Genomic DNA, 22,107 nt, shown 5'->3' on the forward strand with positions numbered 1-22,107 from the left:
GCCCGTTGTGCTCCCCCACGACGGCGCCGGTTTATTCTTCTCATTTTGGCGACTCAAAATTCTTCCATCAATCCCCTTCTGAAACTCCACTTTTTAAAAATGTTTCTCCAGAGTTGAACACAAATGCGCGATGGAAGCCGCTGGAGCTCCTTCGTTTCGCTGCATCCTCAGGCGGCGGGTTTGACTCCTGGTCCTGGTTGGGTCCTGGCTGGTGGCGCGGGGGCCGATGGGGCCTGCCCAATATGTTGCCGTGGAGCCGGAGCCGGAGCCGCCGGCGCCGGGAGAGCGGAGCGGGGCTGTGCTGCTGGTCGCCGGGGGGCTAGAGCGCAGCGCCGCCGCCGCCAACTACATGGAGAGGGCCCAGAGCGAACGGTTGCGGCTGCTCCTCTGCTTTGTGGCGGTCTTCGTCTGTTACTTTTACTACGGGATCTTGCAGGAGACGATGTAAGTGGCGGGGACTGGGAGGGAAGGGTCCCTCATCCAAATGGCGGCGCCCTTGTCCCAGGCTGCCGGCAGCTTGCGGTAGTGGCGGCGGCAGGAGGGATGCCGAGGGCGCAGGGTTTCGTGTACCCTCTCTCTCGATAGGCCCAACTTCTTCACTTGAAATTGTACGTTGCATCATACCTCGTAATTTGTGTAATTGAAGGGCTGTTGTGGCATTGGGCTCGTTGGAGACCTAATTCTATAACTACAATAACTCCGTGTGATCATTCCTTCTCTGGGAGTTTAAAATGATAGTGGGTGCAGGACCTAAATCCAAATTCTAGTTTTGGAAAAGTGACCTGGCGGGAAAGGGTCCAATATCTGCAAAAATACACAAATGTTAAATTGGTTTTATTATTGAGACGCCTGCTTGATGTGAAGAGACATTCAAAAGTTATGCAGCTCCTGGAGAAAATGCTGACTCCTGCACTGGAATAAAGCTTTGTCCCAGTAGACTTGATCTGCGTGTTCAAAGTCTCAATTGGCCTTTGGCCCTGCATTTGCTGTAATATTTCCATAATTAATACAGATCAGTGCAAACATTCTTTTATGGTCAAATTCCCATTAAAATCATTGCACTCTCTTTCATCCTTTTATTTGCTTCATTCTCTGAGGTATGCAAACTTGCATAGTTGTGGAGGTGGCTTCAGTCTTCCCAGTGTTTAACTGAGTAAATTTTGCTCATTTGGTACTGGATGTCAAACATCATTCTGATAGTTTAGAGACAGTGGAGGGTTCGGGTGTGATGGTGTGGTTAAAAAGCTGGGTCTCATGAGCATACCATTAGATTACAAGATGTATATGCAAGTTCATGATACAAAATTTGGCTGTATGGTTGATGGAGAAGAAAACTAGAGTGCTGGAGGATATTGATGCATTGGTTTGGTGACTGGACAAGTGACAAATGGAATTTAGTCTGGAGGAATATATAATGCATGGAAAAAAGGGAAAGGAATACTCAGTGAATGAAAAATATAGAGAAACAAAGAAATCTAGAAGTGCATATTCAAAGACTCCAGCAAGTAGCTAAGGCAGTTAATAAAACACGTGAGATACTTCAGAGACATGAGACTACTGGAGCAACGAATAATCTGCTGGAGGAACTCAGGGTGGGGGGCTTTCCACAGATGCTGCTTGACCCGCTGAGTTCCTCCAGCAGATTGTTTATTGTGTAAGATACTACTTTTCGTTATCCAAGGTGAAGAATATAGAAGCAGGAAGCTCGTGGTGGAGCTAAATAAAACATTAGTTGGAAAGGGTGTACAAGGATTAGAATAGGTTTGGAGGAAATTTGAGGATTCTGTTAAAGTATGGAGAAGTTTTGTTATGAGGAAAGATTGGGTAGATTGGGATTGTTTTCTATGGAATACAGTAGGCTGAAGGGAGAGTTAAACAAAGCCTGAAAATTATGAGCAGCGTAACTAGGTTGAATAGGAAAGACCTATTTCCCTTAACACAGTCAATAACTGGGGCCATAGATTTAAAGCAGTGGTTCATGACCCTTGTGTTGGGGGCCAAATTGCTCGGTGAGGGGGACACTAACTGGAAGATTTTCTTTAGTTAACCTTGTATAACTGGCTACTGAGATTTTTTTTAGCCATGTATATAAAGGCACACCTTAACGTTTATTAACTACCTGTTTTTTGTTCAGAATGCTTCTAAGTAAACAACAACCCAATAATAGTTTCCTTATTCAAAATGCAGGAAATTGCAACAGGTGCTTTAAAGTGCACTTCAGCGTAATTTGCATGAAATCATATTTAAAAGCCTCATCAGTACTGAGAACTCATTCATGGTCTTGGTTCTTGATCTATCACATTTTTGATAAAGTATGAAATTTATAAAGCTCTAATAATTGGAATTCACTAATTTGTATTGTAAAAATACAAACCAGAATATATTGCATTGAAATTTGTATCACTCCCTCCATAAAAGATCAAATAAAATGAAAGGTGTTGCCTGCAATGTCATTGTTACCAATATACCTAATTAGATACGTGTCAATGTGACACGGGCATGATTCTGGCTAGGTCTTTTAATTTTCCAGGCCCCATTTCTGCCAGCCTGTGTTTTGGCTTTGGAGATGACCAGAAATACTTTTTGGACTTTATGCAAGTACTAACCAGGCAATAATGAATAGTGGGCTAGGAATACTGAATAAACATTCAGCATATCAATAGCTAGGGGTCTTTTGGGGATCCCTTGGTTGATTAAGTTTGGGAGTTCTCAGATGCCATTGGTGTTCTGATGAAGAAAAGTTGGTGTACTTCTAACTGCAAATCCATTCCCTCGCCTCTATGTAGCTGAAGATTCTAAGCCTACCCTCATCGCATCATGTCCAACTGCAAAACACATGGAGCATAATGCTACCAAGACCTTTGGTCTTAACATTTTCCTCATGACCCACAGTATAACCAGAGCGTTTTTCTATTAATTGCTTATTGATGTTAATTGTTATTCCAGCAACAGGCAGTTTTCCTGCTTCAACACCGTGTATAGGTCAGGTCAGATCACAAAATAAACTTGCCAACTGAGTGACTTCCAGGTTTCTGAGAGGTGGTCTTTAAGTTGATAGCCAATTGGCTGCTCTGTCTGATGTAAGTTTTGGATGCTCATCCAGCTTGTACAGAGAAACATGCCAATTACTGAGCCATCTTAGAGGCTGTGGACTTGGGCTGGAAAGAAGCACCACAGATTTTGAGTAATTGGTGGAGGATTAGTGTGGAGTTGAGGAAAGATATTTTTGCTTGAGTGGTAGGAGGTATGCAAGCTCGCTGGGTAGCAGAGGCAGAAACCATCTTCACATTTAAAAGATAGCTGGATGAGCAGTTAATGTGGTTTTACAAATAAGAGCTACAAACCGGGATTGGGAAGGTGATTGGTCTCTATGGTTCAGTTTCAGCTTGTGTGAAAATTATTTGATGAAAGGGCTGTTCTCATCAGGTGAGTAATAGATTATAACAATTATAAGATGTTTTGGCATCAATTCCCTGTCTTAAAATGGTAGTTACAATGTAACTCCAGCTGAAGAGATTGGAGTTTGGTTCTTTGCATTTGAATAATATAGCTGGAGTACTTCATCTGACCTCACTAAACATAAAGGGATGATTGTTCTAGATCTTGGGAATGGTTCTGATTTTTTTTCCTCTAGTTTGATTAGCGTGAAGTACAAGGAATGTAAATTACATTTGATAAGTTTTGTTGGGCCTGGAAAGTCTTGACTTGTGTATTGAACCACATTCAATCTGCTTGCAGTGTACATGGCATGTTGTTTCTCTTTGTGCATTTCTACAATCAGTTTGATAGCAAGCAAGTTATTGTGGCATTTGTACAAAACCAAGTAAGGTGGATGGTGGTAATCTGCAATAAAATCAAACTCGTGGAAATTGTACATCAGAGAGAATCTGCTGAAGGATCATTAATGTTTGTTTCTCTGTCCACAGGTGTTGCCTAATCTTCTAGCAATTTGTTTTCATTGTGGAGTGTTTTTACATTCAGTACTTAAACTGTCGTCTTTGTTTGCAGAACCAGAAGCAAATATGGAGAGCAGCAAGAATCATTCGTGTATGCAAAATCACTTGTGTTTGTCCAGTGTATCATTAATGCTATTTTTGCCAAACTAAGTAAGTAACTGCAAGCTTTTAAACAAAAAAAACCTGTAGTTCTATACATTTTCTGCAATGGACGGTGATGTACTTTATTTGTAGTCATTAAATTAAGGGATGAGAAAGGAGTAGAACTGCAACTGTTTTGGAGCAGAGAATGGAAAGAGATATTTTTCTAAGGTGGACCAGGAACTCGGGCTAATGGGATATTGTTTGGTGATCACAGGAACAATCAAAATTAAATGAAATGTTCTAGAAAAGCATTAATGTTGTCATAATGTGAAGCTTTGGGACTTTGCAGTTCATGCTGCCAAACAAATAAGCTATTCACTGGGGCATAAAGTTTGAATTTTTTAATGGGCAGATCTGCAGGCAGTTTGTTTAATACTAGATCAGATTCACAAAGTTGGGATATTATAGTTTGCATCGGGGAACAATAAACAGATACTACTGGCCAACTTACAGGTATAATTTAAATCTGTTAAAATATTGTAAATGTTAAAATGATATATTGACAAAATGTAAATTTGATCTTTTTTGACTGTCAAATGTGTAATTTCTAAATGTATAAATATGTTTGCACAATATTTGAGTGACAGTATTTAATATTTTGGAAGACATTTGTATTTAGCCTATTCTCTGAATTATTTTTGGTAAAATATTTTTTGTATCTTGTTCTAGTGATACAATTATTTGAAAAGGCATCAGTTGAACGAACACCACACTGGCTGTATTCGGTTTGTTCAATGTCTTATTTAGGGGCCATGGTCTCTAGTAATTCTGCACTCCAGTATGTCAACTATCCAACACAGGTTTGTATTGGCTGTTAAGTGCAATTTGGAAGAGAATACGTTCTTAAGCTCCATATCTGTTCTACCTGAGAATAAACTTCTGAAATATTTTCCAAAAGCTATTTTCTTTTTGGAAGAATATTATGATTCCTTGATTTAGGAATGTTTGATGTATGAAATTTTATATAACAAAGCAGGCTTTCTGTAAATTAAGGACAATGTATTTGAAGTTTTGGATGCATGTTTTATGACACCAAAAACATCTGAGATAGTTATGTTAAATTTAAAAACTGGAGCAATAATTGATTCAAATCTCCATGCCACCCTGCAACCTTTAGTCCTGTAATGTCTTTAATATTTGGATTTCCCTGAATAACATTTTTCCTGCTTTAATTTATTTACATTTAAATGAGTTGTGGGGAAAAAATGTAATTAGGGGATAAAGTACATTCTAAGCAAACTATAAACCTGTGTTTGAATCATTACTGTAATGGAGCATTGTTTATGGGTTAGTAAGCCAGTGGTTCAAAATTGTATACTTGAGGTTCTTTTGTCTTATGAAATAATTTGTCTTATTGCATTAAATTGTTCTCCAAACAATTTGCATTGAGCCACACACACGCACTGAGTTCAACACAAACACTTTTGATGAGAAAGTTAACATGGGGTTACCAGGCCTTCTGGGAGCAAATAACCTCAAAGCAGTAAAGTGGATAAGCAGTACAGGAATGTTGTTAGAAAACATTTTTTCTCATTTCTGCTTAAAATTTTGATCTATGTAGTATAAAAATAGAAAAATCACCTTGCTGCCCTTTTTTTTTTGCCTCAAGCCCGTTAACAATGGCATTGTGGTGTAGTAGGTAGTGTTGCTGCCTTGCAGTTGCAGCAACCTGGGTTTGCTTCTGATCTTTGCTGTCTACGTGAAGTCTGCATGTTCCCCTTGTTAATCTCTTGACATCCTATAAAGCTGCGGATTGAGCTCACCAGCTCCAAAAATTGTCACTGATTTCAATAGTTTTTAAATGTCTCAGAGATATTTAAAACAAAACTAAATTGCAGTGAATAAGATTAACTAAAATGCATAAAATAAAAATTTATTTTACCTTAATTGAATGTTTTCTTTAAAAATGGTTCCTTGCAGTTTCAATTGCCTCTTAATCATAACTATGTACACTGCTTTGAAATTACTGGGTCTCAGCTGATGCTGGACCTGAGAGGCATTCTACTTTTCACCTACCAACAGAAATGTTGGAGAATCCAAGTCAGACCAGACCAGACCTACCACACATCTCCATGTGGAGATCAACAGCCAAGCAAATTGACAGATCATTCTTCCTGAATCTTGCGACTATACATGGAAGCCTTGGATTTGTTTCAGTTGCAATGACTGAACACTGCCAATTTGATTCTTTGGTTGGGCATATTCCTCTGATTTAAGTTGTTTTTTTTCTTGCGTATTACATGGATTGGAAACATTTCGTCATCAGGCCATTCACCAATGTACAGATGATGATGATTCATATTTTTTAAAAAATCATTGCACCAAAAGTCATTTTTTCGTTTGTTATCAGCTAATGGGTATTTTTTCTTTTTCAGGTTCTAGGAAAATCATGCAAGCCTATTCCAGGTAAGTTAATATTCTTACAGAATGTAAGAACGTGTAATGATTAAGCATTCCTTGACAATGACAACTTGCCTGATGTACTTGGCATTTGCTAATACTGCAACATCTATACTCTGCAGCAAGTTGCCAAGAGTTTTTCATCACCATTAGCCAAACCAAATAGACAGATAAGGGGAGTGGATGCATGGAAATAGCACAATTGCAAGTTCCCTCCAAGTTACACATATATCCTGACTTGGAAAAAAAGTATTGCCTTTTTTTTGTCACTGGGTCTAATTACCAGAACATTCTAGTCAACAGCAGTGTGGAAGTACCTTAACCATAAAGACTGCAGCAGTTCAGTGTGATAGCTTGCTGCTTTCATAGTCGTAGTTGTATGGTACAGAAAGAGACACTTTGGCCCACCATATCCATATCAACTCATTTGCCCATCTATACTACAGTAATCCCATTTGCCTGCCTTTCCTATTTAAGTAACACACAAGATGCTGGAGGAGTTCAGTGGGTCAGGCAACATCTATGGAGAGAAATGGGCAGTTGACATTCTGGACCAATGAAGTATCTTGATCTGAAATGATGACTCTCCATTTCCCTCTGTAGGTGCTGCCTGACCCTCTAAGTTCCTCCAGCATCTTGTGTATTGCTCCAGATTCTAGCATCTGCAGTCTCTTATGTCACCATTTTCCTATTTAATAGTCTGTGTAAATGCCTCTTAAACTTGCCTTAATCAGTCAGGGTGTTGAGTATAAAAGTTGGCAAGTCGTGTTGCACCTGTATAGAACTTTGGTTAGGCTACATTTGAACTATTGTGTGCCATTCTGGGCATCACATTACAGGAAGGATGTTGAGGCTTTGGAGAGGGTGCATAAGAGGTTCAGCAGGATGTTGCCTAGATTAGAGAGTATTAGTTAGAAGAAGAACAACATTTGTGCATCCTACAGACTACTTTTTGAAGCTGGTCATGCATGTAAATACAGCAGCTAATTTTTGTGGTCAAATAAGTAAGATGCATGATTGATCAACTTAATGTTGATAGTTTTGTGAGTAATGTTGATTCGCGCACTAGAAGTGATACATCAGAAGCAGCTAAAGCCACCTGCTTTACTAATCAAGCTAATGAAACTTCTAGTTTACGTGGTCTGAAAATGTGCATTAAACAATGGATAAGAAATTAGCCTCTGGTTGCTTGAGCTGAATGTGTATGACTATCTAACACCAGTTGTGCACACTTCCATGGTTTTCTATTGCCCTGTGAAATAATAATAACCCCCCCCAAAAAAATCTGCACCTGTTCTTCAAATAACCTCATCTATATACTATGTAAAAGTAAAAATTTGAGTGTTGATAACATCTGTGGTGAGAGGAACTCGGATTAGACACCTAAAATTCTAACTTTTAACAGTCCTGATGAAAATTCATAATCCTAAACTATTAACTGTTTTTCTCTCTACTGATGCTGCCTGACTTGTTGAATATAGCAGTTTTTTTAGGATTGAGAATGCTGGAAATCTGCAATTTTTGCTCTTAACCACCTAATTACCATATTGTTTATTTCAATACTCCAAGGTGGATGTTCTTTTGTTTTAAAACTTCCTTGCCTTATTTTAATTTGTATTACAGTGATGGTTTTAGGAGTCCTTATTGGAAGGAAAAGGTACCCATTGGCCAAGTATCTTTGTGTGTTGCTCATAGTTCTGGGAGTGGCTTTATTTATGTATAAACCCAATAAAGGGACGGACAGTGCAAATGACCATACCTTTGGATTTGGGGAAATACTATTAGTAAGTATATGGCTTTTTGTTTTTATTGCATTGGAAAAAAAACTTGTTTGTTTTATCATGCATTAACTTTTAGACTTGGTAGAGAAATACCTATCTACTGAGTCAGCCAGCCTTGGAAGTATATAAAGGTAATGTAAAGAATTCTGAAAGAATAATTTGAAATTACTGAATAATTTTAATTTTTAATAAAACTTAAACATTTGAACTCTACTGATGTACTAATTCTGCCATTTTCCTCTTCCCATTCTCTTACTGTCACAATTGTTTCTATTAATTATTTTTGTAACAAAGAACATGTTAAAATGATTTTGATTTCTCTATTCCTCTGGCTTTCATGGTCCATTTTAGGGGCCAGGAGCAGCTTTCAAAAGTCATTGGTCCGAAATCATTTTTATAACTTCTGTAAAGCAAAACGTAAGCTCAAAATGTAAAATTAGGCAGGCATAAGCACAATTGTTCAATGGGTTGTACATTTGTGGTGTATATAAATAATCACTTGTGGTGATCTACATCTGCATGGATAATAAACATTCAACTAAAATAAATTAATTGTGTGTTAGTTAGCTGTTAATCACCAAAGTCTTGAGTTCTTGGGCAAATCTCCTGTTCTCCATTGCTCCTGTGGAATTCTTAAAGAAGTGCGTACATATGATCATATTCTCTGTATATTCCAATCATCTTCCAATTGATGGCATCATGCAAAATCCAGACATCAGAATATACATGGCCCCTAGAAAGCAAATAATTCCAGAGACCTTAGACTGTGATATTGAATTGTGATAGGTTTCCAATTATAGAATTTAAATTTGTACATGTAACTTAAAAAAAAATCAGGTTAATAAAAAGCTGTTGAAGGAAGTGGCAGATATTTGACACCAGGTAATTTCTGTATTAGAAATTAGTAAATCATTTGACTGGTTGTACTACAGAAAATTGTACTTGCTGTAAAACATTCAGGAGGCACCTCTGAGGTAAGGTACAAAGCTTATGGTCCATCAGGTAGCAATGACACCAGCCCTTCTGTATGCTTCCAAAGTACTGGAAAATTTTGCAGGTGCCACTAAATGCTGTTTTGACAAAATCTTCCAAGCCCAAAGTGGGAAAAACACACTTAAGTCGGTGTCCATTCCCAGGCCAATATCCCAACATCAGTGGGGCGGCACAGTAGCATAGCTGTTAGCGTGACACTATTACAGCACCAGTGATCGGGTTTTGATTTCCGTCACTGTCTGTAAGGAGTTTGTACGTTCTCCCGTGTCTGCGTGGGTTTCCTCCAGGTGCTCCGGTTTCCTCCCACATTGCAAAGACGTATGAGTAGGTTAATTTGGGTTTAAAATGGGTGGCATGGACTCGTTGGGCCAGAAGGGCCTGTTACCACGCTGTAAATAAAATTTTTTAAAAATCAATTATTACACTTGGTTGATTTTGAGTAAGCCACCTCTTTAGCATGCCTGACATCGCACTCCTGAGACAGATGCGCTACTCTGAGCTGTCATAATGAGAAGCTATCGGTTAAACAGGAAATTATTTAATGTTCTCAAAGCTTCCTCGGTAAGAATGTTACATACATGGGAATTCCTGGCTCATAATTGCTCAAAATGGAAAAGGAGCATCTGTGATGGCACTGACCACCTCAAGTCCTTCTGGGAGCACCAGAAGCCCAGCATAGATGGAAGGAGCGCACCACAGCTTGCTTCAGATGTGAGCAGGTCTGCAGTACTCTATTTGGGCTGCTTTATTAAATACTCGGATTAGTTAATGTATTTTTAAAAAATATATAAATTATGTTCCTTTTCAATGAGCTATTTTACAGTAACTTGAAGACCACGAAACTGCATTTTGTCTCACTTTTGAGCACTGTTTTATTGATAATTTTTCAATCTTGTTTTAGCAGTTTCATTTAAATTCTTGCAGCCTTTTATGTAAAATCCTTTGCTTAACAATATTAACTGAAATGTTGTTTTGGTGTGGCCCAATGTTGCCATTTCTATCTATTCAATCATTCTAGTCAGAGGAATTCTTCCTTGTTCATCACAAATAATCTACTGATAATATCATTCATGGACCTGGTATTATGTATATATTTTCCAAGTAGAATTTTACAATGTTAAGAGTATCACTTCTGGAAATTTACTTTTTTGTGTTCATTTACTCAACAAATGTTAATACTTTTTTCCCCTCTAGTTGGTCTCCTTAACCTTGGATGGATTGACTGGAGTAGCACAAGAACACATGAGAGCTAATTTCCAGACTGGTTCAAACCAGATGATGCTGAATATTAATGTTTGGTCTAGTTTGTTCCTGGGAATAGGTAAAAATATTGCAACTATTTCTTGTTTTGTTTTTAATTAAGAGCTTATTGAAGTAGAAGTGTAATTTTCAACCAAGCAACTTGAAACTATATAGAGCATAGCAATTGTAAATAGAGGGCACGTGATGAGGAATAGGTTAACACATGGAATGGATCCCCCAGTTAATCCCTTGGGCAGTCCTTTGATTTTCTTTTTATTATCAGTTATGTCTTGAATAAGCTTCTGAACTGTTGCTTAGAAATACATGCACATCTCTTTCCTTGGCTGTTAATGTTTAATGTAATGAGAGAAAGCACAGGTCAGATGAGTGCACAACATTAAAGCAAATAGAAAATGTAGTATTCTATAGAGCTGATGCTATATTACACTCTGCATGATATATTGACTGATGTAAGACCAGCTTCCAGATGATGGTCATTCCTTTTTTGACTTTGCAATATTAAAATATACTTTTTTGCATTTTGTTCATTAATCACCTTTGGAAAAAGCTTTGTTTAGTGATGGAAAATTATACCTGGCATGCATTTTATAGCTTGTAGAATGATGGATTGTGCCATAATTCAATTGTAGTTGGCAGATTTACAGATTAACAGAACCAGTTTGATTTTTGTTTGCAAAATGTCTCTTTAGTCCTAAGGATTGAAACTTGTCTGAATATGATACATGCTCCTCTGATCCACAAGAGGGAGCTCAAGTAAGGGTCTCTAAATTCTGGAAGTTTTCTAACAGATTGAAATTTGAACTGTAGCTCTGCCTGGTACATAGTACACTTTTTAAAAGTCTTAATATTGTTGTATAAGCTGGGGCTCATTCTTGTCTCTGATTTTGATCATGGGATTTAGTTCCACCACAAGAAATAGTGTGATCTCTGAGCTGGTAATCCAGTGTAGAAACAGTGCTGCACAATGGGAGCTGGAATCTTTTGGATGAAATGTTAAATTGAGACGATATCTGCTTGCTTGAGTGGACGTAAAATCACATGTATTATTTGAATGAGAGTAGATAGTTCTCCCAATGTCTTGGCCATTTTTGAACCCTCAATCAACAACAAAATGCATGATTTAAATGTGTCTTGGTATTTTTAGGTCTTGTGCACACATTGGCAGCTGTGTTTCCTGTGTTACAATTCCTGCATTAAAGTAGTAAATTACTTGGCTATAAAGCCCAAATGAGGTCCTCTCTTATTGTGAAAGGCACTATTTAAGTATACATCTATAACTCCAAGTACAAAAATGTTTATTAACTGTGGAAGTAGTGATTTATAGGCACATTGGCCTTCATAAATCAGGGCATTGAGTACAGGAGTTGGGATTTTATGTTGGAAGTTGTACAAGATGTTGGTGAGGCTGAATTTAGAGTATTGTGTGCACTTCTGGTCACCTACCTACAGGAAAGATACCAATAAGCTTGAAAGAGTGCAGAGAAAATTTACAAGGATGTTGCTGGGACTTGAGGACCTGGGTTATAGGGAAAAGTTTAATAGGTTAGGACTTTATTCCCTGGAGCGCAGGAGAATGAGGAGAGATCTTAGAGGTATACAAAATTGAGGGGTATGGATAGGGTTAATTCAGGCTTCTATCAGGCTGGGTGAGACTAGAACTAGAGGTCATGGGTTTAGGGTGAAAGGTGAAATATTTAAGGGGAATCTGAGGGGGAACTTCTTCACTTGGAGGGTGGTGCGAGTGTGGAACAAAGTGGTGGATGCGGGTTCAATTGTAACAGTTAAGAGAAGTTTGGATAGGTACATGGATGGGAGGGGTTTGGAGGGATATGGTCTGGGTGCAGGTAGATGCGACTAGGCAGAAGATCAGGTCAGCATGAACGAGATGGACCAAAGAGCCTGTTTCTGTGCAGTTACTCTGATTCTACATTTGTGCTAAAGCAGTTAAAACATTATTGCAAGCAGTCTGCCATTACTTTGTAGCAGAGTTCCTTCACTTTAGGTTTTTGCTCTCTTAGAAAATAATTCTGAATGTATTAATTTTGTGCCTAATCAGTTCTCAAACATGCTTTGAGATTGGGTAATATGGGACAGCACTCCCATTTTTTTTTACATAGCATGGGAGTGCTTTGTTTTGCCTCTTAAATGTGCCAAATAGTAGGATGGCAGGAGTAGTGTGGCTGACTGGAGTCACTGCACTTAATTCAAGAACATGATAACCTCAGACTTCTAGCAGTCTTAAATTTATTGATAGTCATGGTAATATGTTTTAATATGTACATTGGGAGGAAGGGAGGAGTTTAAAAATTCACAATGGCATGTGAAACATTGCTGCAATTGCTCATGGCTTTTATGTTTGTTATATAATTTAGTTTATAGGCTGGTGAATGCATTAATCACAGTGATTCAAAGTGTCTTTAGCAATTGAGTGGATCTTTCATTTGGAAGGAAAGACTATTTCAGCAGGCATTTTGAAGAATAAAAGTTTGCTGCAAAATCTCAAAGCTGTTATCTAAATATAGTTGGAACAACTGACAGACTTCCAATACAAGTTTGCTGAAATTTATTTACCACATGAAGTCCAGTAGGATCTCTTCAGTAAGAACATGCCCTTTTCTCAGAATTGATGCCAATGCTTTTACTCCCTCCCTAAGCAAAGAATAGCTTTTCTACCTCCTGATGTTTGTCAGTTTGTATTCAATGTGTTGTATTCGATGTGTGGAGAGGAGGAGGATGAGAGGAGACATGATAGAGGTGTACAAAATATTAAGAGGAATAGATAGAGTAGACAGCTAGCGCCTCTTTCCCAGGGCACCAGTGCTCAATACAAGAGGGCATGGCTTTAAAGTAATGGGTGGGAAGTTTAAGGGAGATATCAGGAAGGTTTTTACGCAGAGAGTGGTTGGGGTATGGAATGCGCTGCCTGCTGTGGTGGTGGAGGCAGGTACATTGGTCAAATTCAAGAGATTGCTAGATAAGCATATGGAGGAGTTTAAAATAGAGGGATATGTGGGAGGAAGGGGTTAGATAGTATTAGGCGAGGTTTAAAGGTCGGCACAACATTGTGGGCTGAAGGGCCTGTATTGTGCTATACTCTTCTATGGTAATTACTTGATTCTTGGAAAAACAGATTGAGATGATATTTTTGGCACATGATTTGTGTTATCAGATAAATTATAAAGAATTATTTCCCATCTACATTAAATCTGTAATTGGGAAGGTATCAGTCCACTTCTTTCTTGTACGTTATGGTGCTTCACTTTGCATGTGGATGTTTATATGAAAGTAGAAGAAAATTAGTTTTATTGAATAAAATTTGAGGTATTAAAGGCAATGTAGCATGTGTGGGGAAACTGGAGAAGATCAACAAACATCTTGAGTTTTGACCTGCAGATTGATGCAGGCTATTAGAAATTCAAATAAGTGCTGCAGAGAAGGATTAGTTGCATGCATTAGATATTTATTTTTACATATTAGTCACACGTACATTGAAACACAGTGAAATGTCTTTTTGCATTACTGAGAATGTGCTGGGGGCAGCTCGCAAGTGTCATCACTCTTCTAGAATGTGGGAGGAAACCGGAGCACCTGGAGGAAACCCACGCAGACACGGGGAGAACGTCCAAACACCTTACAGACAGTGGCGGGAATTGAACCTGGGTCACTGGCACTGTAATAGTGTTACGCTAACTGCAACGCTACCGTGCTGCCCTTACACATTGCTTTAGATGCACTGTTACTTGTTTTCAGCATTTATACAGTGCAAAACATTTTATTACTTTCTAAACAATTCACATTAATATTTAAAATTGTTGGGTAACATGGAGATTTGATTTTAAATCTATCTGTCTTTGAATACCTGCATATTATTTTCTTTATTGTTGAGTACTTTTGTCCTAAGTTAACTTGTTAAAAATTAAATGTCAAAGGGAACTTCCCATTCATTTAGATTTGTTTTGTGAGGGCCACCATGAATTTAAAAATTCCCTGTTTAAATAAAAACCAACACAGTATACTTGTCTATTAGCTTATGTACTATTATTTTAAATTTCACTTTTGTATCTTTTACTTGTAGTTACAAGTTGATCCTCATTCCATTAACAAATTTTTTGGCTTTATTTTAGGTGTGTTTTTTACTGGAGAAGTATGGGAATTTCTGAATTTCACTGAGCGTCACCCCAGTATTCTCTACAAGATCTTTCTGTTTGGTTTAACCAGTGCTCTAGGCCAGGTTAGTATCATTTGCATCATATTAAGGGCTTCCAAAATTAGGAGGGGAGCAAACTCGTTGAACAGTGTAAAGTTACTTTTAACTTCATATTGCAAATGGCTTGTGGTTTTAAAAAATCATATTTTCATTAATTTATGGAATGCAGATGTAGCTGGCAAGGGCGCCATTAGTTGTTTGCCCCTGATTACCCCTGAGAAGCTCATGGTGAACCATCTGCTCTAGCTATTGGAGGCTATGTGGAGAAGTGCTCATGATCCAGAATGTTGACCCTTCAATATGTGACTTACCATCCCATTTAGAATATGATACATTTCCAATTTGGGGGGGGGGGGGGGGGGGGGGGGGGGGGGGGGGGCGCGGTGTGTGGAGTCACATAGAGAGGAATTTCAATGTGATTGTTATTCCAGCTACCCTCTGCCCTTAATCTCTCAGATACATGACCACCATCGCTTGTGTAAAGAAACATTGCCAATTTACTAGGTACTACCTTGTAAATGTTTAAGATGATGGATGGACTGCTTGTAAAGCAAAGCAGTTTTTTGTTCCAGGTATTATTGAGCTGCTTGAATGTTGTTGGAGCTGCATTCATCCAACGAGCTACACTTGTCCATTGCACTCCTAACATGTCTTGAAATGATGAAGTAAACTGTTGAGTTGTGTCACTTGGTGACACGCTCAACCATTATTTTTGTAGCTAGCAGATTCTGATTAATTGTGACTCCTCTGCTGACTGCCTACCCAATAATGTTGATAGTGGGGTATGAGGAGATGGCAGTGTCTTTGGATGTCAAAAGGAGGATGTCAGCTATCTTTCATTAAAGATAATATCTGTACCATATTGATCAGGCTCAATCTGAATTTTTCACCATCTGGCACAAACTGTTTCATTTTCTCAGAAATTCTAAATGGCACTAGACACTGCATTTTCCCCCATTTCTGACATTCTGTTGGAGAGTAGGTCAATAATGAAAATGGTTGCATCTAGTATAATGCCCTGAGGAACTCCTGTAATGATATTCTGGAGCTGAGATGATCAGCTTTCGGCAACTAGATCAATTTAGTGGAAAGTGTTTTATATTTCCAACTAATATTCAATGACTTCAGCTTTACCAGAGCCCCTTAATGTCAAGTGCGGTGACTCTTGTCTCAGCTTTAAAATTCAACACTTATCCATCCTTGGACCAAGGCTGTTAATGATCAAACTATTGGTGATTAGGTGTCACTTGACAGCAGTTTAACTAAGATGTACATCACTATGGTAATTAATAATATACAGATGGGGTTGTCCATTATGTGTGTATGGCACTGGTGTGAAGTTATGAAAAAATAAAGTATCTTTTTAAAATGATTAACTCTTCAAGCTATGTTTTTCAAATTGTACATGATATCAGATGTGATTATGCAGCATTTTCTAGGGCAGGAGACTGTTGGCATCTATGAAGCAACATTCCAGTACAATGATACTTAAAACTAAAGAGAACTTTGTTTGTAGAAGTGCTGTATGATTTGGGAACAGAAACCTTACAATTTTATTCAATTTTTCCTCCCTCCAGAGTTTCATCTTTATGACGGTTGTTTACTTTGGACCTCTGACTTGTTCAATCATTACTACAACCAGAAAGTTCTTTACCATCCTTGGTTCTGTGCTTATTTTTGGTAATCCCATTAGCTCCTTGCAATGGGTGGGCACAGTCTTTGTATTCCTAGGTAAGTGATACAAATTTTTCTTGCCAGAAGACAGGAAAACCAACCTCGCACCCCACCCCTGCCATCCCCTGGCTGGTTTTATTAAGACAATGTTCTAAGTAGTGTTAAAGATACTTGGCTCAGTGGTAATGGGCATTACCATTGCTATGCCTTAGCGTCTATTGTAATTAAAAGTACTGAACAAAAGTTTGATTCCAGCAGAAAGATGTCATTTGATAGGTATGAATACCTTTAGGCATGAACACTGAAAATATATTTGAATTGCAGCTGTTTTAAGGAAATCCCAAAAAGTTTAGACATGGATTTAACTTTGTTCTAGTGTCATAGAGCTGTAATACTGATTTACTTTGCTGTCTGTTTTTATTCATTTAATACAAGTGGTACTAGTTATGGACCCAAACCATATGTTCAATGTCAGTTTTGGAAATTTCTGCAAGCTCATACTCATTTAACTCTGAATACATGCTTGGAAACCAATCTCTGCAATTTGGCAAGCAAATTAATTTGAGATTAAGAGAATCCAGTTTGCAATGCCTCTTAGTAAACCGGCAATGCATAAAGATAGTAGCAAGGACATTTCATGTTTTGAGACTGATGTTTCTAATTCTCATTTGCTCTTTATTTAGGTCTTGGTTTAGATGCCAAATATGGAAAGGCACCCAAAAAAATCAATAAATATTGAAGATTTACTCGAAGATTTTCATCTCCAATAATGCTGCCTGAACTTCACTGAATTTTTTAATTCCATGATCCAGCTGTAATATGGTTTAAATGTTTAGGTTGTACGTTTTTTTTTAAAAACCCTTCCCCCCCCCCCTCCCCCCCCCCCCCCCTCCCCCCCCCCCCCCCCCCCCCAAGCTTTTTGTGTCCATGTTTTTTCACGAAGCTGCACTTCATGCAATGCAAAACTTAATTTGAGACTCTTATTACAGTGCTATCAACAGAGCCTTGGGGCTACTTATTGTTCTGCAAATTATTTGAAAATAATGGATTTCTAAAATGTTGTTAATTTTTGAAGTGCAAAAAAACAGATGCTGGAAATCTGAAGTTAAAAACAGAAAATGCTAGAAATAGTCAATAGGTGAGGCAGTATCTATGGAGAGAGAAATGGATAGTTTCAGATCAATAACTTGATAAGAGGTCATTGACCTGAAATATTATTTGTTTCTCTTTTAATGGATGCTACTGAATCGGCTATGCATTTTCAGCACTTTCTGTTTTTATTTCTTGTCTTTGTATTGTTTGCAAATATAGTCCCCTTTCAATCACTTTGCATAGATGAGTTTTTGTATGGGTAGCCATATTTTTAATTGTCCATTAAAAAAAAGTCAGAAACCTGCTCTCGTGTTTTAAAATTGCATTGAATATAATTCTATAAAATATAGTGGTTATGTACAATATTTGTATGATATAATCCTAATTGAAACATTATTTAAATGCCTATTTCAGTTTGAAATGCCTTGAAGATATTTGTTCCAATGTAACACCCAAGTATTTTAACAACTTCAATCCTTAAAAAATGTCAATCTATAAGGGGTAACAACAATTAAGAATTATTTGTGTTAAAGAGAAACAAAAAATAATTAACTTCTTAAAAATATTTTAATTTGCTATACATTTGTCAAAGTGCTCATGTTATTCAGTAAAAGTAGTCACAAATTTCTGTTTGTGCAAATATGAGCACATTATTTATGCTTATCATCTACATTTAAATGCACTGTATGCAAAATGATCTTTAGTGATTAGCTGCTGTGGTGGTGAATGGAAGAAGAACAGGCACATTGCATATTGAGCAATTTACCCACTAGTCAGAGATACAGCACGGATCTGCCATTACATTTAATTTGGGACATCCCATGTCAATGAGCTGTCTATTCTTTGCCCCATGTCCCATCTGATTCACAGAAGTTTTCTAAAAGCAAATCATCTATTTTCAAAGTAGAAGCTTACAAACAGTATTTATTGCAATCTACTGTGTACATGGGTATCATTGTATCACTGAAGGTATATAGAGAACTAGACATCAAATTAGCTTGTTAGAACAGAGGCTATTGGGTCTTGACAGACACCTTCAAAATTATGAAGGTATAGGACTGAGTAAAGAGAAACAGATTGTTTTTGGTGGTCATGGACTCCAGTGAAAAGGGATATAGATGATTAAATGCAAGATGTCTAAAATGGGAGCAAGATGATTATGGTACTTGGTTTAAAAAATGTGAAATGCATCACTGGAGTAAGTAGTGAGAAGACCACCACTAATGAGCAGGTTGTACAGGTGATTAAGGAGATGATGGGAACAGAGTTTATACATTGGATTAGTACTGGTGCTGCTCACATGAAGGATGAACATCAATAGAGTAATGTCCAGTGATTAATTTTAAAGGATATTAAGTAATGAGTTTAGGGCAAAGTAAAAGGCAGCTTAATTCTGTATGTTCATATTCATCTTGGTTACAGTTGACTTTTACAAGCATGAGAGGGATGTCTAAATCTACTGAAGCATGTGTAGTCACTTTCTCATTTACCATTTGTAGGAAGTTATTAAGTGCCTTTGTGACATGAATTGGCTTTTGTTAGATAATGCTTACATCATACTTGCAATGTAAGTTTTAGTATGGGAATGAGAAATAAATTGCTGCTCAATGTTTCATATGGTTTCTCTCCATTGGTACCCTGTCACATTGGGGCCAAGTCCAGTTTGGTTTCATTCTTCTTATGAGCAGCAGCACTAATCCAATGTACCCAAACCAAACTGGAACTGTGTGCAAATCTGCAGCTGATCTGGGTCTGGATTCAAGATCGCTTTAGGTAATCTCGGGTAGAATTCTAGCTTTGCAATAAGGAATGCACTGTATCAATATATTTTTGATGGCATTTTGTTGCATTGTCAGGATTCGCAACAGCAATTTATGGTTCTTCAAGTACCTACTGAAGTAGAATAATATCCAACAGGTTTTGAATTCTTAGAAGCAAGTGATTGAAGTAACTTTATTTTACCTTTTTGGTTTGTGGTGTTTTAAAGCCACAAGTAACATAAGTGTAGCTAGGGGTTGATTTTTTTTTTTAATTACATTTTAACATGGCATGAGCTGTATTTGGTCCAATGTTTTTTTTCTGGAAGTGTGAATGATACAGCATGTTTAAAATCAAAATGCATTGGCATTTCATGTTTTTGGGTCTCAATGTCCAACAAATAAACTTTGAGATAACAGACTTCTGTAGTAGAGAATGTCCTTTAATCTCCTTACACAAGGACACCAGTCAGCACTTCATCACTAGGATCCACAGGTCCCAACTCTATTACATAAATCAGTAGCTCATCAAGTTCTGATGAACCATGCTGATGATTATACAGCCTGTCATAATAATGTTTAGTGTGATAATCATTACTGTCTAATCTTATTGCAGTATACTGTATCTGTCTAATATCGTGACAACATACATATATGTAACATCTGGCTGTTAAGCTATTTGGAATTCAAATGATACAGATCCTTGAGATTTGGAATACCCACATTCATTAGTGAAAACTACATAACCAAGTTTATGCCTGGCAATCAGAATAGTATTTACAACAGGGTTATCCTCTGTTATATAATTAGGATGTGAATAATTAAAAATTCACAACTCAAACAAAAAATGTTTATTGCTAACATTATTATTTAGTTTGCTTTTGGACTGAGTGCAATTTAACATGGCACCTGTTACCTGAAAGAGACCTTTTTTCTTTTTGAGAAATATTCTTAAGGCTGAACCCAGAAACATGGATAGATTGTGATTAATTGATGCAATATGGAAAGTGGCATTTTTAATTCATGGCATTAAAATTTATTTATGTTAGCTGCAATGCCTTATTTCAACTAGTTTTGTCTCAGATATAATACTCAAAGGATATGTTTTGTATAGTAACCAACTACAATAACAAAACATAATTTGAGGCTATTTTATAACTTAGAATAAGCTTTTTTTTTAACTCCTACACCTCACTTCTAAATTCTGGCTATAAGGATGTGAGGCTGGAAGAAGAACCAAAGCTGCCAGACATCCAGATCAACCAGATGGGAACCAGAGGAGGCTGCAATGTCCTTGAGATTAGTTCTATTTTTAAGATCTAAGGTGACTTTTACCTCAAATCCACTCTTGAGGTGTCCCTTCATAACTGATAGATTTTTTTTAAAAGAGCTATCAATCTCAAGCCTTCAAGACAACCAATAATTGATTAAAAGATTAAAAATCTTTATGCAGTATATCACAGGCCAATGAGAACTCTCTCTACTTTACCTTTCTCTTTCCCAGTTACTGCCCTGGGTCTCAGTATTTGGTCTTCACTCTCATGTGAAAAGATTTGGGACTAGTTGAAGAACAAGGAGATCAACAGGGTTTGGATGATGCTGCTTGCTCTTCTAGTGCATATGCATAAATTGTTTCTCCCAAACCACCACCAGTTGTGCTCAATAGACTAATCCTCCACTCCAGTAGTTGGGGAACCAAAATGTACATTATTACATTATAGCACTGAATTGGCCAAACAATGAACCCATCATAATTAGCTGCTGTGGATATGCTGGGAGCAATCTATTTGAAAATCATGTGATCTCCAAGATGACCACTAGTAGCTAAGTTAACTCTTACTAGACAGGGCAACCGTTGAAATAATGCAAGTGGTCTCACTGTGCCTTGGTTAGATGCAAAATAATCAACTGGTTCTTGCTCCTGTTCATTACCAGTTCTTGGAACGTGCATATACATTCTTTTATGAAGTGCAAAATTGGGCTCAGCTGTGATGCATTCATTGTTGAAAAGATTTTGGACAATCAATGTATGCATCTGCATAATGTTGGTCATTGACTGAGGTACTAGAAGGTCACTAGTGCCTTGAAGCTGTAGTCTGTCATAGGTAAGGGGAATCCATAAGTGAGTGCAAAACTGGATGGGAACTAAATCCACCAGTTTTACATGGTGTTGCTATGGACCCAAAATATATTTTTTTGTTTTTATGTAATTATGAAAACATTCAGCAGCTAGATTTCCCACCTTAGCTACTTAATATTCTGCATCATTCAGTGACCTTATTGTTCTTGTGCCCTGGATTTTAAAAGAATTCAGCTTTATGTTTCATTCAAAATTCTTTGAATACCAATTAATCTGCTTAATGTAGTCCTCTGCGTGTGTTCTACAGCATTAAAATCAGATAAAGGAAAGGGAACAGTGAAAAGGTTTTCATTGTGCAATTTTCCATCAAATATTTCTTCATCATCTTACTATGGCAGTAAATTTATATACGGAATCTGCAATGCAGAATTAAGTGTCATCTTTGAAACGATCATTCGGAAATAAAATTTCTGAAAATATTTTGATTTTATTGCTCCTTGCTTGAGTCGAAAACGGTGCATTTTCTATACCTAGCTTTAAGGTGAGAGGGGGAAAGTTTAAAGGAGATACGCAGGGTAAGTCTTCTGCACAGAGTTGTAGGTGCCTGTGACACACTGCCAGGATAGTGGTGGAAGCAGACTTGATAGTGGCATTCAAGAGGCACTTAGGCACATAAACTTGCAGGGAATGGAGGGATATTGATCATGTGCAAGCAGATAGGTTTAATTTTATTTGGCATCATGGATGGCACTGACATTGT

General features: G+C 37.5%; 1 protein-coding gene across 1 annotated transcript; it reads left to right on the plus strand.

Annotated features, from left to right (window-relative positions):
• Nucleotides 1-17,814, plus strand: slc35b1 (solute carrier family 35 member B1). Its single transcript, XM_052038788.1, has 9 exons — nucleotides 1-444; nucleotides 4,009-4,106; nucleotides 4,770-4,900; nucleotides 6,476-6,506; nucleotides 8,124-8,284; nucleotides 10,469-10,595; nucleotides 14,662-14,768; nucleotides 16,322-16,475; nucleotides 17,102-17,814. The coding sequence occupies exons 1-9, from the start codon at nucleotides 227-229 to the stop codon at nucleotides 17,155-17,157; spliced, it is 1,083 nt and encodes a 360-aa protein (XP_051894748.1). The 5' UTR covers nucleotides 1-226; the 3' UTR covers nucleotides 17,158-17,814.
• The last annotated feature ends 4,293 nt before the right edge of the window (nucleotides 17,815-22,107 follow it).

Source organism: Pristis pectinata, chromosome 25 (assembly GCF_009764475.1).
Source record: "Pristis pectinata isolate sPriPec2 chromosome 25, sPriPec2.1.pri, whole genome shotgun sequence".
NCBI lineage: Eukaryota > Metazoa > Chordata > Chondrichthyes > Rhinopristiformes > Pristidae > Pristis > Pristis pectinata.

Excerpts from the sequence above, each read along its gene's own strand:
- slc35b1 (XM_052038788.1), top strand. The coding sequence starts at position 227 with ATGGGGCCTGCCCAATATGTTGCCGTGGAGCCGGAGCCGGAGCCGCCG. Across the intron at positions 4,901-6,475 it reads ATGTCAACTATCCAACACAG|GTTCTAGGAAAATCATGCAA; the intron begins GTTTGTATTGGC and ends TTTCTTTTTCAG. Across the intron at positions 14,769-16,321 it reads TAACCAGTGCTCTAGGCCAG|AGTTTCATCTTTATGACGGT; the intron begins GTTAGTATCATT and ends TCCTCCCTCCAG.